At 40.6% G+C, this 27500-nt stretch overlaps 1 protein-coding gene across 1 annotated transcript in view; it reads left to right on the top strand.

Moving 5' to 3' along the window:
- LOC133639760 (low-density lipoprotein receptor-related protein 4-like) overlaps nucleotides 1-27500 on the top strand; it is a 284058-nt gene that overhangs the window by 237101 nt on the left and 19457 nt on the right. The window contains exons 19-33 of the mRNA XM_062033354.1: nucleotides 509-614; nucleotides 683-884; nucleotides 961-1150; nucleotides 8066-8197; nucleotides 9406-9546; nucleotides 9611-9697; nucleotides 9758-9929; nucleotides 13880-14042; nucleotides 14186-14411; nucleotides 16755-17058; nucleotides 18586-18804; nucleotides 22492-22626; nucleotides 25530-25638; nucleotides 25974-26118; nucleotides 26990-27103. Of these exons, the coding sequence (XP_061889338.1) occupies nucleotides 509-614; nucleotides 683-884; nucleotides 961-1150; nucleotides 8066-8197; nucleotides 9406-9546; nucleotides 9611-9697; nucleotides 9758-9929; nucleotides 13880-14042; nucleotides 14186-14411; nucleotides 16755-17058; nucleotides 18586-18804; nucleotides 22492-22626; nucleotides 25530-25638; nucleotides 25974-26118; nucleotides 26990-27103 (2445 nt within the window). The remainder of the gene's footprint in view (nucleotides 1-508; nucleotides 615-682; nucleotides 885-960; nucleotides 1151-8065; nucleotides 8198-9405; nucleotides 9547-9610; nucleotides 9698-9757; nucleotides 9930-13879; nucleotides 14043-14185; nucleotides 14412-16754; nucleotides 17059-18585; nucleotides 18805-22491; nucleotides 22627-25529; nucleotides 25639-25973; nucleotides 26119-26989; nucleotides 27104-27500) is intronic.

The following is a 27500-nucleotide window of genomic DNA, read 5'->3' on the forward strand; positions in this document are numbered from 1 at the left end:
CATTTCATGGAATCAGAATCAGAAATACTTTATTAATCCCCGAGGGGAAATTTAGATTTTCAGCACAATCCCATTCAAGAGCAGACAAACATTACTCGGAGACAGAACCGAATCGCTGACGGGTCTGCCAACTTCCGGCGCCCATTGCAAAAAAGGTGAGAAACAGAAGCTGCTTTTATACCCAATCATGGCACCCACCTGTTCCTAACTATCCAAATAAGTGTTTGATGAGTATTCCTCAACTTTCTCAGTCTTTTTTGCCCCTTGTGCCAGATTTATTGAAACATGTTGCAGGCACCAAATACCAAATGAGCGAATATTTGCAAAAAATAAAGTTGTCCAGTTCAAACGTTAAATATCTTGTCTTTGCAGTCTATTCAATTGAATATAGGTTGAAAAGGATTAGCAAATCATTGTATTCTGTTTTTATATACCATTTACACAACGTGTCAACTTCACTGGTTTTGGGGTTTGTAAAACATTAATGACTTTGTGTTTGTTGACCTAGGTACGGATCGCATCGAGGTCTCTAACGCAGATGGGAGCATGCGGACCGTGCTTATATGGGAGAACCTTGACCGGCCCAGGGACATTGTTGTTGACCCGATTGGAGGGTGAGATTACCGGATGTTTAACAATACATTTTCAGGACAACTCTCACATTTCCTTCCTGTCTGCAAAGCTTAATGTACTGGACCGACTGGGGCGCCAACCCGAAGATTGAACGTGCCGGGATGGACTCTTCCGACCGTGTCGTCATTATATCTTCCAACTTGACATGGCCCAATGGACTTGCCATTGACTATGAGACTAAACGCTTGTACTGGGCAGACGCTGGCATGAAGACGATTGAATACGGGAACTTTGATGGTTCTGACAGACAGGTAAGGGACGCTTTTATGAGTTTATAGAATATCTTCATAGCGGTCTTCACAAGTCCTGTGTACCTCTGCTACCCAGGTTTTGATTGGCACCCAGCTGCCTCACCCCTTTGGTCTCACTGTACATGAAGACAGGCTGTACTGGACAGACTGGCAGTCCAAGAGCATCCAGAGCGCGAACAAGCTCACCGGTTTGGGACGGCATACGCTGGCGGAAAATCTGGAGAACCTCATGGACATTCATATGTTCCAGAGGCACCGTGAAACAGGTGTGTATTCGTGTATGTCTGAGTCTGCGGGGACATTAGAGACGTACGTTGCTATGCAACATTTTTAACATCGAAAAGCACTGACATCCAGATAGTAATCACTTGTTCCTTATCCTACTCCTGAAATTTCCTGAAAGTTTAATAGAAATCAGCCCATAACTTTTTGAGCTATCCATAGCGGAATGAAAGGAACTGAGTGAAGCCTCTGTCTTCTGCCTTTGTCTCTGCGGATGGAGGCGGTACCACAAGCATACACGCACACTGAAGTTGAAGATCGTAACGTAAATGTAAAGTAACCGTAGAAATGGTTCGAGACAGCCCCAAAAACGTACTGACTTCTTTCGCATCCCATTTTGGACAATTCTTGAACGTTCGATGAAAATCCAACCATAACGTTTTTAGCTATCTATAGCAAAATGAAAGAAACGGGCCTTGTTCAGACTGCAGGTCAATTCCAATTTTTGCGACCTGTATTGGATTTGTTCATGTCTGTGTGAACAGTGCAACTGCAAATTTTTCATGTCTGACCCAGGCCACTTTCCCATATGGAAATGAATCGGATATACAGTATGTGCAATGCGTCCTCAATGTGGACCAATGTTCCCTCTAAGGTGCGCGCCTGTGCAATTGCGCAATGCTCAAGCGTCCTCTGCGCACGGCAAATCTATGCCACGCACAAAATCAAATAAAAAAAATAAGCGCATAACAGTTTTCGACACACGGACACCACAGAGAAAACAGTTTTCGTCATCATGGTTCAAATATTGTAACGTCTGTCGAGACGCTTTGAGGACATGAATTCCATCCATCACTTTACTGAGCAAAACTCTTTATTGTCGGCCATATACACATCACCAAAACATTAGTAAAAAAATGATATCCAGCAAAAGTGGTCATTTTCTGCAGTACAAACCAGACCAAAAGCAACTTTGTTATATCAACAGCAGCCGCTCGCTCTTTCTCACTTGCGCCAACACATGCACATATGGCACTTAGCCAGTGATGCGTTTACAGACACACAAAAAGTCGGACAACTCCAACACCACACATAAAGTGTAATTCCAGGTCGTTACACTATGATTTACCAATCAAATGTGTGCTTATTCTTGTGTCATTTATTAGGAATCTTAATTTATAAATATTAATCATGAAATGCTGTTAGTATATTAAATAAATACTAATAAAAATATATTTTTTACAAACAGGAAGTTGCAGGAATGTACACATGATCCCCTGCTTACATCTCATTGTGCAACATGTGAATGTTTTAATGGGAACTAAATGCAATGTCTGAAAGGGGTACAAACTATTTCCAAAGCAGGACCTCCACCCAGACAAACAATACAAGTACACAGGTCATGAAAAACAATATTTTTTGTTATTGTCATTGTAAGTGGGCCTAAACACTTATATTAGAAAATAACCTCATGGAAATGACTGCTGTCATTTGATTATAATAATAAGAGAATGTTGTCTGTCTATCTGTGTTGGCCCTGCGATGAGGTGGGGACTTGTCCAGGGTGTATCCCGCCTTCCGCCCGAATGCAGCTGAGATAGGCTCCAGCACCCCCCGCGACCCCGAAAGGGACAAGCGGTAGAAAATGGATGGATGGGTGGAGATTGAACTTGTTATTTAGTCAGGTTTGGGACAGGTGTGCTGCTGGTGTAGCCACAGTGTGCACATCTGATGTTGCTCACATGGGCTCCACTGAATGCTCAGGGAGTTTTTGCTTTTGCTCACACACATGAAAAATTAGAGGGAATATTGATGTGGACGCTCCTGTGCTCAGGCCGCATTCATCCGACTCGTGCAGGGGTCTCAAACTTATTTTCAGTGAGGGCCACATCGCAGTCATGACAGCCCTCAGAGGGCCGCTTGTAACAGTAAATCTAAGAATATAAAAGTATAATCACCTCATTATATTATTGCCTGTGCATTTGGTTATTTGATTTTTGTACGTACAAATTGATGGAAAACTTGCTTTGAAATCGTAAGTCCAGGTGACAAGCAGATATTTAAGTATTTATTGTTATTTTTATAAACTATCATACGGTATATAATAATTAGGGGTGCTAAAAATTGTTTTTTATCATATTCGAATCCCGATTTTTTTAGTAATTTTCAAAAATCGAATGTATTTTTTATTTTTTTAACGAATTAATTAAAAAATATACTTTTTTTAGGCCATCTCTATGCTCACTTGGTGCACGTATGTGTCATAGGTCAGCAACCAAAATGAGGTTTTGTAACCTGCAAGCTGTTTTGTTAAGGTGTTGTTATTATTATACCAAATAATACATTGCAAAAATCAGTTTGAATCGAAAATGGTGTGTCGAATCGAGTATCGATTATGAATCAAATCCTCACCCCGAGAATCGTAATCGAATGGCGAGGTGCCCAAAGACTCACACAATAACAATTGAATATTTGTATATATATGAAAGTTTAAAATATATGAAATTTCATACATTTTGGAAACAATGAAAACATTTAGTAAGAAAGATGAAGTATGCACATTAATTCTAGGCTTTCGCGGGCCACATTAAATGACGTGTCGGGCCGGATCTGGCCCCCGGGCCTTGAGTTTGACACCTGTGTACCAGAACGTCATTAAAAGCTACTGAAATGAATTTTTTAAATTCAAACGGGGATAGCAGATCCATTCTATGCGTCATACTTGATCATTTTGCGATATTGCCATATTTTTGCTGAAAGGATTTAGTAGAGAACATCGACGATAAAGTTCGCAACTTTTGGTCGCTGATAAAAAAAGCCTTGCCTGTACCGGAAGTAGCGTGACGTCACAGGTTGAAAGGCTCCTCACATTTCCCCATTGTTTACAATGCAGCGAGAGCGATTCGGACCGAGAAAGCGACGATTACCCCATTAATTTGAGCGAGGATGAAAGATTTCTGGATGAGGAAAGTGAGAGTGAAGGATTAGAGTGCAGTGCAGGACGTATCTTTTTTCGCTCTGACCGTAACTTAGGTACAAGGGTTCATTGGATTCCACACTTTCTCCTTTTTCTATTGTGGATCACGGATTTGTATTTTAAACCACCTCGGATACTATATCCTCTTGAAAATGAGAGTCGAGAACGCGAAATGGACATTCACAGTGACTTTTATCTCCACGACAATACATCGGCGAAGCTCTTTAGCTACGGAGCTAACGTGATAGCACATCGGGCTTAAATGCAGATAGAAACAAAAGAAATAAACCCCTGACTGGAAGGATAAAAAGAAAATCAACAATACTATTAAACCATGGACCTGTAAATACACAGTTAATGCTTTCCAGGCTGGCGAAGCTTAATAATGCTGTTGCTAACGACGCCATTGAAGCTAACTTAGCAACGGGACCTCGGCAGAGCTATGCTAAAAACATTAGCTCTCCACCTACGCCAGCCCTCATCTGCTCATCAACACCCGTGCTCACCTGCGTTCCAGCGATCGACGGAGTGACGATCATAGATGCGGTTGGCGGCCCGGACACGGAGGAAGTCAAGGTGAGGTCGGCGGCTAGCGCGTCTGCTATCCATCTCAAAGTCCTCCTGGTTGTGTTGCTGTAGTCCGCCGCTAATACACCGATCCCACCTACAACTTTCTTCTTTGCAGTCTTCATTGTTCATTAAACAAATTGCAAAAGATTCACCAACACAGATATCCAGAATACTGTGGAATTTTGAGATGAAAACAGAGCTTTTTGTAATGGATTCAATGGTGTACCAATACTTCCGGTTCAACGATTGACGTCACGCGCATACGTCATCATACATAGACGTTTCCAACCGGAAGTTTAGCGGGAAATTTAAAATTGCACTTTATAAGTTAACCCGGCCGTATTTGGCATGTGTTGCAATGTTAAGATTTCATCATTGATGTATAAACTATCAGACTGCGTGGTTGGTAGTAGTGGGTTTCAGTAGGCCTTTAAAAAGCGATAAACGTCATAATTATTCGCCAAAATAGACGGATATGAAAGAAATAGTTGACAGAGGAGCATAATAATATGTTTTTGGAACTCGCGTGAAAGTTCCACCACTCTTGCCTCCGACTGCTCGCCCACAGACACACTCTTGAATGGTGGGGCGGTTTAGCTCAGTTGGTAGAGTGGCCGTGCCAGCAACTTGAGGGTTCCAGGTTCGATCCCCGTCGCTGCCGTTGTGTCCTTGGGCAAGACACTTTACCCACCTGCTCCCAGTGCCACCCACACTGGTTTGAATGTAATTTAGATATTGGGTGTGTAAAAGCGCTTTGAGTCACTAGAGAAAAGCGCTATATAAATATACTTCACTTCACTCTTCAAGCAGGTATCAAAGCAAATTATCCCGTAAAACTACCAGAGCCAAAAATACTTGTCCTTTTTCTTTTCTTGTCTTTTAAATCACGCTTTTGCAGATACAGGTTTAAGAAAATACATTCAAAGAACCTATCACTGATCTGCATGTACTCAGAGGTGTATATGAACTATATGTTTGATGATTAAAAGTCCTCAATCTTTAAGGGATTGCAGTCACAATCCACGCCATTTATCTAATATGCATTGAACATACAACTTTTAGAGTTGTACTTTTTGTTGAGTATTAGTAGTGCAGGTTTAGATACGTTAGAAATTGAAGAACAAAAAAGTATCCAAGCAGGCACAATACATTGATACAGCGTTGATTATACGTACATATTCTTTAAAACCGACTCTGAAACAACGCTGCAAAATAGTTGTATTTGTAAATTGAGACAACGTTGGTGTCCAACGTTGGATCAACGTTATTGGTTGGGAAATGACCAAAATTGAAATGTCAAATCAACGTCAGAACCCAACATTGATTAAACGTCGTCAAAAAGCATGTTGTTTCAACGGTAGGTTTGAGTTGCTCAACATCAGGACTAGTGATGTCCCGATACCAATATTTTGGTACCGGTACCAAAATGTATTTCGATACTTTTCGGTAGTTTTCGATACTCTTCTAAATAAAGGGCACCACAAAATGGCATTATTGGCTTTATTTTAACAAAAAATCTCATGGTACATTAAACATATGTTTCTTATTGCAACTTAATAAAATAGTGAACATACAAGACAACTTGTCTTTTAGTAGTAAGTAAACAAACAAAGGCTCCTAATTTAGTCTGCTGACATATGCAGTAACATATTGTGTCATTTATCATTCTATTATTTTGTCAACATTATTAAGGACAAGTGGTAGAAAATGAATTATTAATCTACTTGTTCATATACTGTTAATATCTGCTTACTTTCTCTTTTAACATGTTCTATCTACGCTTCTGTTAAAATGTAATAATCACTTATTCTTCTGTTGTTTGATACTTTACATTTTGGATGATACCACACATTTGGGTATCGATCCGATACCAAGTAGTTACAGGATCATACATCGGTCATATTCAAAGTCCTCATGTGTCCAGGGACATATTTCCGGAGTTTATAAACATAATATACCGTGTTTTCCGCACTATAAGGCGCACCGGATTATAAGGCGCACCTTCAATGAATGGCCTATTTTAAAACGCTGTTCATATATAAGGCGCACCGCATTATAAGGCGCATAGAATAGACGCTACAGTAGGCTGGGGTTCCGTTATGCATCCCGTAGTTGCGAGACCTGTTGTGGCTCAATATTGGTCCATATATAAGGCGCACCGGATTATAAGGCGCACTGTCAGCTTTTGAGAAAACTGGAGGTTTTTAGGTGCGCCTTAAAGTGCGGAAAATACGGTAAATGTTTTAAAAAGGAAAAAATATTTTGTGATGCTAAAAAATATCGACGTAATCATAGTAGTATCGACTAGATACGCTTCTGTACTTGGTATCATTACAGTGGATATTAGGTGCAGATCCACCAATGGCGTTTGTTTACATTTTGACGCCAGTGAGCTACGGTGTGTAGTGAACTTTAGCCGCTAGCTAGCTAGCCATGTCTTAAAGCGCCTCTTCCTGAGGGCGTTTCAGTGTTATAACTTCACCTTTATCGTTGGTTTTTAAGCGAAAATGCGTCCGTTCTCCCATTTCTGTCTACATACTGTGTCTGCTTGTAAGTACTCCGTGATTGTGCGCTGCCGAACATGCTCCTCTGCTCGTAAACCAGCAATGACACGACATGACGACGACGGCGAGGCCGGGGGGTGGGGAACCGGTACTTTTTAGAGGCGGTATAGTACCGAATATGATTCATTAGTATCGCGGTACTATACTAATACCGGTATACCGTACAACAGTGGTCCCCAACCACCGGGCCGCGGCCTGGTACCGGTCCGTTGACCGATTGGCGCGGCCGCACAAGAAATAAAAATACATTTTTTTTTTTTTTTTTTTTTTTTTTTTTAAATTAAATCAAAATAAAAAACACAATATATACATTATATATCAATATAAATCAATACAGTCTGCAGGGATACAGTCCGTAAGCACACATGATTGTATTTCATTATGACAAAAAAAACAAACATAACCGCACCCCCCGGTCCGTGGGACAAATTTTCTAGCGTTGACCGGTCCGCAAGTACAAAAAGGTTGGGGACCACTGCCGTACAACCCTAGTCAGGACCTAATTCAACAAGTTCTCAATGTTGTTTTAATGTCTTGTGCCTGCTGGGATGTAATGCGTTTGTGTCATAGAGGCTCAACAAAGGAACACAAAGAGCATTGATTAGTAGGTGAGGCTGTGACCTATGGGAAATTACAGGTAACCTGAGCCTTGATCAGTGGCTGAGAAAGCAGAACCACAAGGCTCATATTTATCTCATGTCTAGTTCTTCCTGTGTTCCCTAAAGGCCGGCTGTCTTTATCAACAAGCGTTTTTTTGTTTGCCCTAAAACCTGCCGTGTCCTTCCCATTGATTTTTCTCTCCGTGATGGCCTAGAAATGAGTCTGTTTTTATATTTCTCCTCCTGCAGTCCACAACCCGTGTGCAGTGAATAATGGAGGCTGTAGCCACCTGTGTCTCCTGGCTCCTGCTCCCAAAGCTTACAGCTGTTCCTGTCCCACCGGGATCAACCTTCAGGCAGACGGAAAAACCTGCACACCCGGTATGAAACATTCCAGAGACGCACAAGTTTCGAACAAAAGTTGTTGCAAGAATGTACAAAAACCAATACCAGTGAAGTTGGCACTTTGTGTAAATCGTAAATAAAAACAGAATACAATGATTTGCAATCCCTTTCAACTAATATTCAATTGAATAGACAGCAAAGACAAGATACTTAACGTCCGAACTGGAAAACTCTGTTATTAGCTCATTTGGAATTTGATGCCTGCAACATGTTTCAAAAAAGCTGGCACAAGTGGCAAAAAAGACTGAGAAAGTTGAGAAATGCAAACACTTATTTGGAACATCCGACAGGCTAATTGGGAACAGGTGGGTGCCATGGTTGGGTATAAAAGCAGCTTCCGTGAATTACTCAGTCATTGACAAACAAGGATGGGGCGAGGGTCACCACTTTGTGAACAAATGCGTGAGCAAATTGTCCAACAGTTTAAGAACAACATTTCTCAAGGAATTTAGGGATTTCACCATCTACGGTCCGTAATATCATCAAAAAGTTCAGAGAATCTGGAGAAATCACTGCACGTAAGCGGCTAAGCCCGTGACCTTCGATCCTCAGGCGGTACTGCATCAAAAAGTGACATCAGTGTGTAAAAGATATCGCCACACGGGCTCAGGAACACTTCAGAAAACCACTGTCAGTAACTACAGTTGGTCGCTACATCTGTAAGTGAACGTTAAAACTGTACTATGCAAAGTCAAAGCCATTTATCAACAACACCCAGAAACGCCGCCGGCTTCGCTGGGCCCGAGCCTCTCTAAGATGGATTGATGCAAAGTGGAAAAGTGTTCTGTGGTCTGACGAGTCCACATTTCAAATAGTTTTTGTAAACTGTGGACGTCTTGTCTAACGGGACAAAGAAGAAAAGAACAATCCGTGTTGTTATAAGCGCGAAGTTGTAAAGCTAGCATCTGTGATGGTATGGGGGTGTATTAGTGCCCAAGGCATGGGTAACTTACACATCTGTGAAGGCACCATTAATGCGGAAAGGTACATACAGGTTTTGGAGCAACATATGTTGCCATCCAAACAACGTTATCATGGACGCCCCTGCTTATTTCAGCAAGACAATGCCAAGCCACGTGAAAAGGATTTGCAAATCATTGTATTCTGTTTTTATTTACGAATTACACAGCGTGCCGACTTCACTGGTTTTGGGTTTTGTAAACCGATATTTTGCTTTGGTGCAGGAATGAGCAGCTTCCTGATCTTTGCGCGGAGGACAGACATTAGAATGGTTTCTCTGGACATCCCTTACTTTGCGGACGTGGTTCTCGCCGTCAACAGTTCCATGAAAAACACCATCGCCGTGGGCGTCGACCCAAAAGACGGTTTGTGTGTTAAGCCAAGCGCCTGTTCACGAATGCATGTGCTGAGTCTCAACATGTTCCGCAGGAAAGGTGTATTGGTCTGACAGTACACTGAAGAAAATCAGCAGAGCCAACATCAACGGGACGGCGGACGAGGACATCGTGTCTACAGGTAACTTCCACAACTCCTCCAGGGATGGCAACGAGTGCCTTTCACCTTCTCTCTCTGCAGGGTTGATGACCACCGACGGCTTGGCGGTGGACGCCGTAGGACGAAAGATTTACTGGACGGACACAGGCACCAACCGGATAGAAGTTGCCAATCTGGACGGTTCCATGAGGAAAGTTCTCGTCTGGCAAAACCTGGACAGCCCTCGAGCCATCGCCCTCTACAACGAGAAGGGGTGAGCAACACGGGTTTTCGTGATTATTACCAGTCTTACTAAATCATTGTCAAGGTGAATCTTATTTTAGTTGTCTGTTTCTTTATCTAGATGTGTTTTTATTGGGGGGCCACATCAAAATTATTGCCGCTTGTAACAGTGGATATATCAGAATATGAACGTATAATAGCCTTGTTGCACAATTTTCAAAGATTTTTGATTGTTATATTTTGTACAAACAGAATGATCAATAACGACTAGAACATATGCAGTATGCAGTACGTGTGTGTCAACATTGAAAGAACAAATACATTTTTCTCAAGCCACATAAATGATGTTTGATTGATTGATTGAGACTTTTATTAGTAGGTTGCACAGTGAAGTACATATTCCGTACAATTGACCACTAAATGGTAACACCCGAATAAGTTTTTCAACTTGTTTAAGTCGGGGTCCACTTAAATTGATTCATGATACAGATATATACTATCATATATACTATCATCATAATACAGTCATCACACAAGATAATCACATTGAATTATTTACATTATTTACAATCAGGGGTGTGGAGGGGGGGTGGGGGGGGGATATGGACATCAAGTAGTGGACATAGAGAGAGAGAGAGAGAGAGAGAGAGAGAGAGAGAGAGAGATCAGAAGGCATAAGAAAAAGAATCTGCATTTGATTGTTTACATTTGATTATTAGCAATCCGGGGAGGGTGTTAGTTTAGGGTTGTAGCTGCCTGGAGGTGAACTTTTATTGCGGTTTTGAAGGAGGATAGAGATGCCCTTTCTTTTATACCTGTTGGGAGCGCATTCCACATTGATGTGGCATAGAAAGAGAATGAGTTAAGACCTTTGTTAGTTCGGAATCTGGGTTTAACGTGGTTAGTGGAGCACCCCCTGGTGTTGTGGTTATGGCGGTCATTTACGTTAAGGAAGTAGTTTGACATGTACTTCGGTATCAGGGAGGTGTAGCGGATTTTATAGACTAGGCTCAGTGCAAGTTGTTTAACTCTGTCCTCCACCTTGAGCCAGCCCACTTTAGAGAAGTGGGTAGGAGTGAGGTGGGATCTGGGGAGGAGGTCTAGAAGTAACCTGACTAGCTTGTTCTGAGATGTTTGGAGTTTAGATTTGAGGGTTTTGGAGCTGCTAGGGTACCAGGAGGTGCATGCGTAATCGAAAAAGGGTTGAACGAGAGTTCCCGCCAGAATCCTCAAGGTGCTTTTGTTGACCAGAGAGGAGATTCTGTAGAGAAATCTCGTTCGTTCGGGCCACATAAAATCACATGGCAGGCCATTTTAATGGCCACTTAAAATCGTGCGGCAAACCATATAAAGTTACATTAAATGTTGTTGCGGAGCACATTGTCAGGTTCAAACACTGATGACATCTATTAAACAGACAAGAAGCAAGGAATCTTGCAGAGACAGAGTTCAATTTAGCTCATGAGGAGAACGCATGGAGCTGCACACTTAGTCACAGTCTCGCCCTACGCTCTAAGGTTCAGCTCCAGCGTCCCTCTATTTATTCAGGAGTGCCACAGTCAACATCACTGAGGCCGCCTCTAAAAGGAGTGGTCACACATATCATGCAAAGCAGCTCCAGTACGCACAATACGTGACGGAATGTGCTGGGGGCCTTGTGATTTCGCCTTGTCTCTGCTTCGTCTGCGTGCTGTCGTCTTGTCTGCGTTGAGGTCCTTGAAGTCCTTGGCTGTTAGCGGGCTAAAACAAAGATAACTTCTGCGGCTGAGGCCACCCCTCAGACAAGAAGTTTTTTCCTTGCACGAGCCACAAAAAAAAGGACATTAAATGACGTGTCAGACCAAATACAATTATATGGGGGGCCACTTTAATGATTTGGTTGGCCATCTAATTTAAAGTGCCGGTTCACATACAATGACGTGGCTGGCCACTTGAAATGCTGTAGCAAACCACATACAATTACTGTACATGGCGGGCCATTTTAAATATTTTTGGTGGCTGAGCACATAAAATGTCGTGGCAGGCCACATTAATTGATGCAAGATCGCATAAAGTCACACAATAACATGACATGCCGAGACACTTTAAAATGTGGCACGACACATAAAATGATGTGGCAGACCACAAGAAATTTAATGGTTGGCCATTTTACTTTTTTTTTTTTGGCAAGCCACAATAAAATGTGGCGGGCCATGATATCATTTTGTAGTGGGCTACATGAAGTGTTGAGGCGGAGATCATAAAATGACATGGTGGGCCATTTTAAAAGGTGTAGCGATCACTTAAAATGTTGTGGCGGGCTCAATAAAAAGTGGCGGGACACAGTAGAATATTATAGCGGGCCACGAACAAATTACGTGGCAGGCCACTATAAAATTACATGGCGGGCCACAATCAAATTGTGTGGCAGGCCAGCATAAATTTACATGACGGGCCACAATCAAATTGTGTGGCAGGCCACTGTAAAATTACATGGCGGACCACATTAAATGGCGTGTCACACCACAAAATTATATAGCAGGGCACGTAAATTATTTGGCTGGCCACATAAAATGAGATTTCAGGCCACATAAATTGATGTGCCAGGTCACACAAAATGTCATGGTGGGCTACATAAAATTTTACACGGTGTGGCGGAGCACATAAAATGTGGCGCACCACAATAAAATATAGTGGCAGGCCACTATAAAATTACATGGCAGGTCACATAACATTATATGGCGGGCCAAAAATGAATGATGTGGCAAGCCACAATTACATTGCAAAAAGTCAGTGTTCAAAAACAATAAAAAAAAATAGGGATATTTTATTTGAACTAAGCAAAATTATCTGCCAAAAGAACAAGAAAATTGGGCTTGTCAAGACTTTCCAAAGCAAGTCAAATTAGCTAACCTCAATGAACCAAAAATACCTTAAAATAAGTATATTCTCACTAATAACAACTGTACTACTATATGAGTACGTATTTTCTATTGTTTCATTGAAAATAAAACTGCAAAGTCCATTTGGCTGTCATCTGTTTTAATATGAGACACAATTGTGTCAAAGTCATGATTTTTGTTTTTTTACATGCTTGAAATAAGAAATTATTACTTTAAAAAAGTAGTTTTATACTTGTGAGTGTTGATGACACAGCTTTGCAACACTTGATGTTCTAGTTTCAAGCATGTTTTAGTCAATATAGGTCATAAAATCTCAGCAACAGGCTGTAATATCTTACTGCGACCATTTAGGACCAAAACACTTAAAACAAGTAAAACACTCAAACATAAAATCTGCTTAGTGAGAAGAATTATCTTATCAGACAGAAAATAAGCAAATATCACCCTTATTTGATATATGTAATCTTACTTACCGTATTCTCCGGAGTATAAGTCGCACCGGAGTATAAGTCGCACCTGCCGAAAATGTATAAAAAAGAAGGAAAAAAACATATATAAGTTGCACTGGAGTATAAGTCGCATTTTTTGCGGAAATTTATTTGGTAAAACCCAACACCAAGAATAGACATTTGAAAGGCAATTTAAAATAAATAAATAGTGAACAACAGGCTGAATAAGTGTACGTTATATGAGGCATAAATAACCAACTGAGAACGTGCCTGGTATGTTTACGTAACATATTATGGTAAGAGTCATTCAAATAACTATAACATATAGAACATGCTATACGTTTACCAAACAATCTGTCACTCCTAATCGCTAAATCCCATGAAATCTTATACGTCTAGTCTCTTACGTGAATGAGCTAAATAATATTATTTGATATTTTACGGTAATGTGTTAATAATTTCACACATAAGTCGCTCCTGAGTATAAGTAGCATCCCCAGCCAAACTATGAAAAAAAACTGCGACTTATAGTCCGAAAAATACGGTAGATTTCAGTTTTTGCAGTGTAAATAATGTGTTGGGCCAGATCTGGTCCCGAGACCCTGAATTGGACACCTGTGATCTAAATGATCTCTGTCTATGTTTTACAGTTTCATGTACTGGACTGACTGGGGAGAACATGCGAAGCTGGAACGTTCTGCGATGGACGGGTCGGATCGAGTAGTCCTCATCAATAACAACCTGGGCTGGCCTAATGGTCTCGCTATCGACGTGGCTGGATCACAGCTACTGTGGGCCGATGCTCACACTGAGGTCAGTCCTAGCTCTGGACCAAGGTCAAAGTATTATATTTCAGGCATGGGCGAATCCGATAAAAGATCGATGATACAGAAAGAAAGTCCCCCATCAATTGGCTGAATTCAAAATCCTCATCCATACCCTCTGATCCTTCCCAGCGTATCGAGGCGGCTGATCTTAACGGCCAAAACCGCCGGACACTCGTGACTCCAGTCCAGCACCCGTACGGCTTAACCCTCCTCGGGTCCCACATCTACTGGACTGACTGGCAGAGCCGGAGCATCCAGCGGGCAGACAAGAATACCGGAACCAACACCATTACTGTACGTGCTAACCTACCGGGTCTGATGGACATTCAGGCCGTGGATAGGGAGAAACCTCTGGGTAAGTCATTTATTTTTATGATAACAATGTAAAACTAGAAAATTCCCGCCTGCTAACTGTGCTGTGAACCTCCGACTATGGGTTGATTAACGCTAAAAAGCTTGTATAAAACATTAGAATGTTAGCTTGTTATCACGGGAACAGTTAGCATCAAGATGAAGTTTCAAAACCCATGAATTTTAGGTTGAAAAGATCCAAATGAGTTGAAATGCCAGCATAAAACGTTAGCATGCTAATGTTAGCATGATAACATAGAAAAAGTTAGCATACTTCTAAGATAGCGCCGAGTATCAAAATCCTTGTTTTTGAGGTTTCAATGTACACAATTGGCTTAAAACCTACCATAAAACGTTAGCATGCTAATGTAAACATGATGATACAGGAAAAGTTAGCGTACTTCTAAGATTGCACCAACTATCAAAATCCATTATTTTTAGGTTTATACCGGGGGTCAGCAACCCGCGGCTCTTTAGTGCCGTCCTAGTGGCTCCCTGGAGCATTTTTTTTAAAAAAAGGATTGAAAATGGAAAAAGATGGGAGAAATGATTTGTTTTTCTTTTAGTATATTTTTTGTTTGAGGACAAACAGTTAAACAGTTTGTGTTTATGCTTCACTGATGAGAGTATTCAGTGGACATCATTTTGTCCTACTAATTCCGGCGGTTCTTGAACTCACCAGAGTGTGGACTGTGACGCAAAAGTTTGTTTACATGTAAAATCTTCCACTCCTTCTTTGTCTCATTTTGTCCACCAAACGTTTTATACTGTGCGTGAATGCACAAAGGTGCGCTTTGTTGATGTCATTGACTTGTGTGGAGTGCTAATCAGGCATATTTGGTCAGTGCATGACTGCAAGCTAATCAATGCTAACATGCTATTAGGCTAGCTGTATGTACATATTGCATTATTATGCCTCATTTGTAAGTATATTTGAGCTCATTTGATATCCTTTACTTTTATCCTCTTTTTATATAATTTAATTTTGCATGTCTCATGACACATTATATGTATGTAATATTGGCTGCATTCCTGATAGTTGTGTGTCATGGTGTTCCAGACCACAGCAAACATTACCTAGCTTGCCAAAGATTGTAATAAATCTATTAAAAAAAGACAGCCTTAACTTGGACACACACATCTATACCTTTGACCATTAAAAGCCAGTAATTTCCAGGAGTTATCTCACCTTCTGAGTAGCCTCTGATTTACTAATGGTTTCTGATGTTGTAAAAATGTGTAGAATAAATATTACATTTCAACATTTCTGTCAACGAAGATTTGCTTCAGCCTGCGACACATAGTCATTTTGATAGTAGGCTACTATAGCTAATATAAACACTTATATCATGTGTTGCCTTCATTATAACACTTATATACGACTTTTAAAGCCATTTTGATAGTAGGCAAATATAGCTAATATAGACACTTACATCATGTGTTGTCTTCATTATAACACTTATATAAGACTTTTAAAGTCATTTTGATAGTAGGCTATTATAGCTAATATAGACACTTACATCATGTGTTGTCTTCATTATAACACTTGTATAAGACTTTTAAAGTCATTCTGATAGTAGGCTAATATAGACACTCACATCATGTGTTGCCTTCATTATAACACTTATATTAGACTTTTAAAGTCATTTTGATAGTGGGCTAATATAGCTAATATAGACACTTACATCATGTGTTGTCTTCGTTCTAACACTTATATAAGACTTTTAAAGTCATTTTGATAGTAGGCTATTATAGCTAAAATAGACACTTATATCATGTATTGCCTTCATTATAACACTTATATAAGACTTTTAAAGTGATTTTGATAGTAGGCTATTATAGCTAATATAGACACTTACATCATGTGTTGTCTTCATTATAACACTTACAGTATATAAGACTTTTAAAGTCATTCTGATAGTAGGCTAATATAGACACTCACATCATGTGTTGCCTTCATTATAACACTTATATTAGACTTTTAAAGTCATTCTGATAGTAGGCTAATATAGACACTTACATCATGTGTTGTCTTCATTATAACACTTATATAAGACTTTTAAAGTCATTTTGATAGTAGGCTATTATAGCTAATATAGACACTTATATCATGTGTTGCCTTTATTATAACACTTATACAAGACTTTAAATTTTTTGCGGCTCCAGACAGATTTGTTTTTTGGTATTTTTGTCCAATATGGCTCTTTCATTGTTTTAGGTTGCCAACCCCTGGTTTATACGAATAAAAATAGCAAAAATGCTCGCATAAAAAGATCTTGGTCAACTTTTGCTTATAATTCAGGGGTTTGTTTTTGTCCATGTGTCATTTACATGATTTCCTTCTCAGGATTGAATAAGTGTGGCAGAAAGAACGGCGGCTGCACTCACCTGTGCCTGCCTCGTCCCAACGGTACGTCCTGCGCTTGTCCCACCGGCATCCTGCTCAAGGGCGACGGCAGATCGTGCGACGACTCCCCAGAGGCCTTCCTCGTCTTCTCCAACCGAGTCAGCGTGCGGAGAATCTCCTTGGACACCGACGATCACACGGACGTGCACGTGCCCGTGCCCGAGCTTCACAACGTCATTTCGCTGGACTACGACAGCGTGGATGGAAAACTGTACTACACCGATGTCACCTTGGACGTGATAAGGTAGCAACCACGTATCATGAATTAATACATGCATGTATTGTGTGTTGTCTCCAAACTCTTCCACTGAGCGCCGCTCACTGAAAAATCTAAGCATGCATATATTTCCAAAACTAATATGATATATTGATATTTTTTTTTACCTTTTGGGCTCCCCTCAACTTTGGTATCAGGGACCCCAAGGGGTCTAAGTCATACATTTTTTTTTAAATAAGTCACATGTTATAGTATATATTTAGTTTACCTCTTAATCAATTTCAGGTCTATCTGTCAATATGAAGTTGATAAAAATATTTTTGTTTTAGGTAAAAGAAAACCTTGTTTTTTATGAAAAAGCACAAAATATGCATTATTTCCCCACCAAAATGTGTCTAAGTGGAATATTTAATGTTAAGTAATTGGATCCTTGAATAGGTCAATATTATATTTACATTTTACGATTTAATTTATTATTTTTTGAGCAATGACAGTTATTTAATTATTATAATAATTGATAATATTTGTATAACAAACAGTACAGGCCAAAAGTTTGGGCACACCTTCTCATTTCAATGTGTTTTCTTTATTTTCATGACTATTTACATTGTAGATTGTCACTGAAGGCATCAAAACTATGACACCTGTGAAGTGAAAACCATTTCATGTGACTACCTCTTGAAGCTCATCGAGAGAAGGCCAAAAGTGTGCAAAAAAGTAATTAGAGCAAAGGGTGGCTATTTTGAAGAAAGTAGAATATAAAACATGTTTTCAGTTATTTCACCTTTTTTTGTTAAGTACATAACTCCACATGTGTTCATTCATAGTTTTGATGCCTTTGTGTATATATATATATACATATATATATATATATATATATATATATATATATATATATATATATATATATATATATATATATATATATATATATATATATATATATATATATATATATATATATATATATATATATATATACATATATATATGTATGTATATATATATATATATATATATATATATATATATATATATATATATATATATATATGCTAAATATAGGTCGTATAAATTGTTTTACTTTCAGCGCTTACGCCTCTAGATCTAGATGTTTGTATTTATTTTTATGTTTGAATGTTTTATGCTCTTTTTGTTAAAGAAAAGTTTGTTTATATATCAAACACAAAAAATATGCAATATTTTCCCCAAAAAATATTTCAAAGTGGAATATTTTCTGTGAAGTAATTGTAACCTTGAATAGGTCAATAATTGGAACAACATTGCTTTTGATTCATTATTATTTGTTGAGCAATGACAACTTTAAAGGTAAAAAACAGTCGACATAGCAGCTTTGTGTAATTAATCGACATTGCAACTTTTTCTTGTTACATTTCACCGGTTTGCTCTTTTATTCCACTTTTTTTATGCTTGAAGTAATTTTAGAATGTGTCGCGGGCCATTCAAAAATGAGCTTTGGGCCACAAATGGCCCACGGACAACACTTTGGACACCACTGGTGTAGATTATTAATTATTTCACTTCTGTTTCTAGGCGAGCAAACCTGGATGGCACAGGCATGGAGACCGTAATCAGCCAGGGTCTAAAGACCACAGATGGGCTGGCTGTGGACTGGGTGGCCAGGAACATGTACTGGACCGACACCGGCCGAAACACCATCGAGGTGGCTCGTCTTGATGGAACAGGTCGCAAAATCCTGGTCAACAACAGTTTGGACGAACCCAGAGCCATTGCTGTGTTCCCCAGCAAAGGGTAAGCAAGCACGGAAGTTTTAAGTTAATACAATTCTATTTTAACAACTGTGAAATAGTTGTCCACATACAAGGGAACCTCAATTGCACACACACACATAAGTACCTTTGGGCCTCTCACAAATTATCAGAAATCACAAAATTCCTTAACTTTAACAACCATCTAATTAACATTGTTTAATAAAGTAAAAGCCCCACTTAAGAACTTTCAGTTTTGGTTGATTCTGGCGGCGTCAGTGGACATAAGCGGTAGTGTTTTGCCTAAAGCAGTGGTTCTTAACCTTGTTGGAGGTACCGAACCCCACCATTTTCATATGCGCATTCACAGAACCCTTTTTTAGTGAAAAATAAAATGTTTTTTCAATTCAAGAAAAAGTCATATGTTTTTTTTTACTGGTGCACAAAATGAACCGTGCATGAACATCACCTTGTTCAAAGAACAAAACCAACACAGTGCATGAACTCACAACAAATTACACACCTTACACACATTACCATGAATTGATTAACGTGGACCCCGACTTAAACAAGTTGAAAAACTTATTCGGGTGTTACCATTTAGTGGTCAATTGTACGGAATATGTACTGTACTGTGTAAACTGCACTTCCTTTGCAATTCACTAGTAAAAGTTTCAATCGATCAATCAAAAAACCTGCAAATCAGATGGAAAATTAGAGGGAACATTGTTTGGGGGTATCCATAATACGCCGATAGGGAGAAGTTTTTTTTACACGATAATTCAGATGTGTCTATACCTCCATGAACCCCTGAGGGCGACTCATCGAACACCTAGGGTTCGATCGAACCCAGGTTAAGAACCACTGGTCTAAAGGAAGACCACATTTCCCATGAGGACCATTGCGTAGCATCGTAAATTTTCAGAAAGTACTGTCACGTACATATAAGCTGACACAATAATACCACAATAATTCAGTATGACTGATGTTTCCACACTCGGAACCTACATATTTTACTCAAACTTTATATATATTTTTTCTTTATACAGTTCTGTTGAGTTTGTTGCGTGGCTGGTCAAATGTCCGATAGCTAACATTAGCATTATCCTTTTGACTTGAGCATCGCAAATCACTCACTAGTCCATTAGGAACAGGAACAGAGTCAAGGCAGCATCGGGTCGAAATTCCCTCCTCGTTTTGAGCTCACGCCAGCGAGTTAAAGTTAAATGTTGATCCTTGACTGTCCTTTTATCCGGGTAGTCTCCATTTTCCTTATTTTTGTCTCCTCAGTAAAGCCGGCCCAAGGCATAAGCAAACTAAGCGCCCGAGATCAATTAAACAAAAAAAAATTACTTTTTATTTTTATCATGTAATAATGATTACTAGATGATCAAAGATATAATATTGTACAAAAACATAATTTCAGGTCAACAGAGTTCTGCTGCTGATGTAGGCCTAATAATTCTTCCTGCCTCTCTTTAAATGTCAAAGCTCTGCCTCTGCTGCATCATGGCTGTGCCCACCCCTGGCTAAAAGCTGTTTATTTGATTTGTTTGTTTTTGTTTTTGTTTTACATCAGAGCAGGACAAATAGGACGATATTTAATCAAATACTAAGGCACATTGACTAAGACAGTAACACAATTAACTGACCATTTATTTAAGTATAAAAACAAACAAAATCCAATCATATTTAATTTTGTCTTGTCTTGTCGAAGTTCAGAATATATCCAATCACAGCTCTATGAATACTTGAAAAGAGGGGTGGGGTTAGTTATGAAGGACAGCCAATCAAATGCTTTTCCGCATCAGATGAGGAAGTCAGTTTCCCCCCCCCAGATTGTGTGGGCTTTAACATTGTTCCACATTGTAATATATGTACAACTGGGATACAGTGAAGAGGACGCATTTGATTTTTACTCCTATGATACTATCAGCCGGCGAGTCATCAATCGTAACATCACAACTGTAAGTTAAATATCTTACTCATGGCTCGCTAAACCTGCACTGCTGGGGCTTCGTCTGTCCACAACTGATTACGACATGTAAGATTTGACAAACACTTATAATTGTGATTATTGTAACCATATGTCTTTGGAATTATTTAAGCTTTTATTGTGTCCAAAAAATGAAAGAGTTGGTCATTTCTATGGTATTAATGAGATTGTAAAGGACTGTTACTGATCTGATGTTGATGTGCTAAAACCTCTTTCTTGAGATGAGATGTCTCAATAACAAAATCCATCCATCCATCCATCCATCCATGTTCTTCCGCTTATCCGAGATCGGGCCGCGAGGGCAGCAGCGTAAGCAGGGAAGCCCAGACTTCCCTCTCCCCAGCCACTTCTTCCAGCTCGTCCCGGGGGATCCCGAGGCGTTCCCAGGCCAGCCGGGAGACATAGTCTTTCCAACGTGTCCTGGGTCTTCCCCGTGGCCTCCTACCGGTCGGACGTGCCCTAAACACCTCCCTAGGGAGGCGTTTGGGTGGCATCCCGACCAGATGCCCGAACCACCTCATCTGGCTCCTCTCGATGTGGAGGAGCAGCGGCTTTACTTTGAGCTCCTCCCGGATGACAGAGCTTTTCACCCTATCTCTAAGGGAGAGCCCCGCCACCTGACGGTGGAAACTCATTTTTGACTGCTTGTACCCGTGATCTTGTCCTTTCAGTCATAACCCAAAGCTCATGACCATATGTGAGGATGGGAACGTAGATCGACCGGTAAATTGAGAGCTTTGCCTTCCGGCTCAGCTCCTTCTTCACCACAACAGATAGATACAGCGTCCGCGTTACTGAAGACGCCGCACCGATCCGCCTGTCGATCTCACGATCCACTCTTCCCTCACTCGTGAACAAGACTCAGAGGTACTTGAACTCCTCCACTTGGGGCAAGATCTCCTCCCCAACCCGGAGATGGCACTCCACCCTTTTCCGGGCGAGAACCATGGACTCAGACTTGGAGGTGCTGATTCTCACCCTAGTCGCTTCACACTCAGCTGCGAACCGATCCAGTGAGAGCTGAAGCTCCTGGCCAGATGAAGCCAAAAGGACCACATCATCTGCAAAAAGCAGAGACCTAATCCTGCATCCACCAAACCGGATCCCCTCAACGCCTTGACCGCGCTTAGAAATTCTGTCCATAAAAGTTATGAACAAAATCGGTGACAAAGGGCAGCCTTGGCGGAGCCCAACCCTCACTGGAAACGTGTCCGACTTACTGGGAGCGGACCGCCACAATCAGACAGTCAGATACCCCATATTCTCTGAGCACTTCCCGAGGGACACGGTCGAATGCCTTCTCCAAGTCCACAAAGCACATGTAGACTGGTTGGGCAAACTCCCATGTACCCTCAAGGACCCTGCCGAGAGTATAAAGCTGGTCCACAGTACCACGACCAGGACGAAAACAACACTGTTCCTCCTGAATCAGAGGTTCGACTATCCGGCGTAGCCTCCTCTCCAGTACACCTGAATAGACCTTACCGGGAAGGCTGAGGAATGCTTAAATCATTTCAAACACATTGTTACAATAACCACGATTTTAAGTGTTTATCCTACACGTAGTAATCAGTTGTGGACAGACGAAGTCCCAGCAGTGCAGCTTGAGCAGCTTTAGTCTAGTTTGCAAATAGAGCGGTTGACAAATTGAGGTTCCCCTGTACTGTAATGTGTTCCATATTCTCACCATTTTACATGAAGCACATGCTCATTAATTCTGCCTTTTCTCTGTAGATTTCTGTTCTGGACCGATTGGGGTCATATCGCAAAAATCGAGCGGTCTCACCTGGATGGTACAGACCGGAAAGTTCTGATCAACACTGACCTGGGCTGGCCTAATGGACTCACATTAGACTATGACACGAGGAGGTCAGAAACTAGCAGAATGTTCATTACATTTCATTTTTTGTGTCTGTATTGTCAAGATTATGACAAAATATAACGCCACATATTGAATCTTTGCAATGATTTAATGTACCGGTAATATACAAAAGTGTGGCATGAGGATAACAGAACTTGTAATCAAACATAATTCCTCGCAGCCTCAGAAGGGCCATCACAACACCCGGACAAGAAAATATTAGTATCGAAGTGAATAAAAAATAAGGCTGTTAAAAACGTCTTAATGCAGATTAATCTGTGATCATTTTTAATCTGATTAAAGTGTTTAACGTGTTTTTTGGACTATAAGGCGCACTTAAAATCCTTTCATTTTGTCAAAACTCGACAGTGCGCCTAACGTACGGAATAATTGTGGTTGTGCTGACCGACCTCGAAGCTATTTTATTTGGTACATGATAAAATGATACGTGTGACCAGTAGATGACAGTCACGCATAAGAGATACGTGTAGACTGCAATATGATGGCAGTCACACATAAGAGATACGTGTAGACTGCAATATGACTCAAGCAAACAACACCAAAATTGTATATGTTCCATTGAAAATATAGAACATTACACACAGCGCTCAAAAATCTATCAAAATGTTTTAGTACGACTTTGGTAAGCTATGAAGCCGCACTGCTTGATGGATTGTACTGTGCTTCAACGTACGAGTATTATTATGGTGTGTGTATAAGGTAAGACATATTATCTGGCGTTTTGTTTCGCAATGTTATGCAAAGGCAACTTTTCTTACCTTCTGGTACCTGCTGATCTGTATTTGGGATCTGCATAAATCCTGAAAATTTGCGTGCGTCTGCCTTTGTAGTCCGTACCTCATAGTCGGTAAGCTTCTTTGTCTCTATCTTCTTGTTATGGGACATTCATCCTCTGCTGTTGCCATTTCTAATATAAAGTAGTGTAAAGTTCTCACTGATATCTGTCAGTAAACTCACCTTGAAAGTATTAAAACATACCGGTGTAGTGAGTTTACATTATTCACCCAAGGAACTTCAGTTATTAGAGAGTTCCGGTCGGATGTTTTTTCACGGGACACATTTCCGGCGTTGTTGTTGCACTAGTGAGCCACGGATGAGAAGATGCTGCTCCGTTATTGATTGAAGTAAAGTCTGAATGTCATTAGAACAGTTAGCTCCATCTTTTGACACTTCTTCCACTCCCGTCCTTGCACGCTACACCGCTACAACAAAGATGACGCGGAAAAGACGCTGTCGAAGGTAAGCCGCGTAAATAAGAACGGCGCATCCTGAAGCGACTTGAGGATGATCTGTAAAACATAACCTATGCAAAATTTTGACCAAATAACTACCATTACATGTTATGTAGACCACAAGGAAGTGTATCCAATTTAGAAAAAAATAATAATAATATGACTCCTTTAAAGGCCTACTGAAACCCACTATTACCGACCACGCAGTCTGATAGTTTATATATCAATGATGAAATCTTAGCATTGCAACACATGCCAATACGGCCGGGTTAACATATAAAGTGCAATTTTAAATTTTCCGCTAAACTTCCGGTTGAAAACGTCTATATATGATGACGTATGCGCGTGACGTCAATCGTTGAAACGGAAGTATTGGTACCCCATTGAATCCAATACAAAAAAGCTCTGTTTTCATCTCAAAATTCCATAGTATTCTGGACATCTGTGTTGGTGAATCTTTTGCAATTTGTTTAATGAACAATGAAGACTGCAAAGAAGAAAGTTGTAGGTGGGATCGGTGTATTAGCGGCTGGCTGTAGCAACACAACCAGGAGGACTTTGACTTGGATAGCAGACGCGCTAGCCGACGCTAGCCGCCGACCGCACGGATGATCGGGTGAAGTCCTACGTCCTACGGGTGTTGATGAGCAGATGAGGGCTGGCTGGCGTAGGTGGAGCGCTAATGTTTTTATCATAGCTCTGTGAGGTCCCGTTGCTAAGTTAGCTTCAATGGCGTCGTTAGCAACAGCATTGTTAAGCTTCGCCAAGCTGGGAATTATTAACCGTGTATTTACATGTCCATGGTTTAATAGTATTGTTGATCTTCTGTCTATCCTTCCAGTCAGGGATTTATTTATTTTGTTTCTATCTGCATTTGAGCCCGATGCTATCACGTTAGCTCAGTAGCTAAAGAGCTTCGCCAATGTATTGTTGTGGAGATAAAAGTCACTGTGAATGTCCATTTCGCGTTCTCGACTCTCATTTTCAAGAGGATATAGTATCCGAGGTGGTTTAAAATACAAATCCGTGATCCACAATAGAAAAAGGAGAAAGTGTGGAATCCAATGAACCCTTGTACCTAAGTTACGGTCAGAGCGAAAAAAAGATATGTCCTGCACTGCCTCTCTAGTCCTTCACTCTCACTTTCCTCATCCACAAATCTTTCATCCTCGCTCAAATTAATGGGGTAATCGTCGCTTTCTCGGTCCGGATCTCTCTCGCTGCATTGTAAACAATGGAGTCCTTCCTCCGGTGACGTCACGCTACTTCCGGTATAGGCAAGGCTTTTTTTAATCAGCGACCAAAAGTTGCGACCTTTATCGTCGTTGTTCTCTACTAAATCCTTTCAGCAAAAATATGGCAATATCGCGAAATGATCAAGTATGACACATAGAATGGATCTGCTATCCCCGTTCAAATAAAAACATTTCATTTCAGTAGGCCTATCGTCCTATAATCCAGTGCGCCTTATATATGAAAAAAGATTGAAAATACACCATTCATCGGCAGTGCGCCTTATAATCCGGTGCGCCCTATGGTCCGGAAAACACAGAAATGTTTCCGCCATATTCAAACAGTGCTATTTTGTTGTGTCAAAGGAACCCTCTGAGCATGCTCATTTTATTCCAGTGTTCATAAAACATTGACATGTTCTGCAGGATCTTTTGGGTGGACGCCCACTTGGACAGGATCGAGAGCTCGGACCTGAGCGGGAAGCTGCGACAGATCCTGGTCAGCCCAGTGTCCCACCCCTTCGCCCTGACCCAGGTAACCCCTTTTTGCCGACCTCAGTGACCAATCAACTTCCTCCCGGCTGCCTCCGTCACCCTCCCGCTCTCTTGCGTGTCAGTCCGCCGTGTAACTCTGGCCATCCGCTCGCCCTCCAGCTCATACTCGGCTCATTTGACATAACCATTTCTTCCACTTCTCTTCCACTCTGACCTTCATTTTCTTCCTCCTCCTTCCGACCCCACCCCTTATTCCTCCCATCCCCCTCTCCTTGTCTGTCTTTTTTTCCCCCTCTCTCCTCTCTTCTTCTCCCTCCGTTTCCCCAGTTGAAGCCGGTGTCCTCCCCTCTAACTCCTTTCTCCCGACTCTCGCAGCAAGACCGCTGGATCTACTGGACTGATTGGCAGACTAAGTCCATCCAGCGGGTGGACAAGCACAATGGCCGGAACAAGGAGACGGTGCTGGCCAATGTTGAGGGCCTCATGGACATTATTGTGGTGTCACCTAACAGGCAGACAGGTACGGGGTGTGCTGAGCTATGCCGAGGGTGGACAGTAGTAATGATGGGTAAATGACGCTTGACTGTATTGACACTGCACTAATACTCATGGATGCTTTTTTTTTTATTTTTTTTTTTACTCAATACACTGCAAAAAGTCAGTGTTCAAAAACAAGAAAAAAACAAAACAAAAATTAGGGGTATTTTACTTGAACTCAGCAAAATTATCTGCCAATAGAACAAGAATATTCGGCTTGTCAAGACTTTCCAAAACAAGCAAAATCAGCTAACCTCAATGAACCCCAAAATACCTTAAAATAAGTATATTCTCACTAATACAAGTGCACTTTTCTTGGTAGAAAAAAAAAGAGACCTTTTTGCTCAATATGTTGAAAAATATTCTTAAATTAACTAAATACTATTGCCATTATCTTGACATAATGATATGCGCTCGGCATCATGATTTTTTTTTTCATGCTTGAAGTAAGAAATTATTACTTTAAAAAAGTAGTTTTATACTTGAGTGTTGATGACACAGCTTTGCATCAGTTGATATTCTAGTTTCAAGCATGTTTTACTCAAAATAGGTCATCAAATCTCAGCTACAAGCTGTAATATCTTACTGAGATCATTTAGGACCAATACCCTTAAAACAAGTAAAACACTCTAACATAAAATCTGCTTAGTGAGAAGAATTATCTTATCAGACAGAAAATAAGCAAATATCACCCTTATTTGAGATATTTAATCTTACTTATATTTCAGTTTTTGCAGTGTGGTGGTTTCTAGTGCATCGATGCTTCAGTATCTTTTGAGCCATCACTAGTGGACAGTATGTTAATGGATTTTTTTGTTGGTGCTCGTTTGAAAGCTCCCTCTTTTCTTCTCCAGGCACTAATCTCTGTGGGGTGAACAATGGAGGCTGCACTCACCTGTGCTTTGCCAAGACCAACAGTTTTGTCTGCGCGTGTCCTGATGAACCAGACGGGCGTCCCTGCTCCACCAGTAAGTGACAACAATCATTTACAGCAACAAGCTGGAACAGAAATGAAATAGCATTATTTATTGCAGCTATTAACTCTTTTGATTAATTTTATATTGTTTACCGCTGTGGAAATAATTTGCTCTGTCCCTAAACCTTTAATTATGGTACATAATTTAAAGGCCTACTGAAACCCACTACTACCGACCACGCAGTCTGATAGTTTATATATCAATGATGAAATCTTAACATTATAACACATGCCAATACGGCCGGGTTAACTTATAAAGTGACATTTTAAATTTGCCGCTAAACTTCCGGTTCGAAACGCCTCTGCGGATGACGTATGCGCGTGACGTAGCCCGGCGAACACGGGTATGCCTTCCACATTGAAGCCGATACGAAAAAGCTCTGTTTTCA

Source organism: Entelurus aequoreus, linkage group LG02 (genome assembly GCF_033978785.1).
Source record: "Entelurus aequoreus isolate RoL-2023_Sb linkage group LG02, RoL_Eaeq_v1.1, whole genome shotgun sequence".
NCBI classification, from domain to species: Eukaryota; Metazoa; Chordata; class Actinopteri; order Syngnathiformes; family Syngnathidae; genus Entelurus; species Entelurus aequoreus.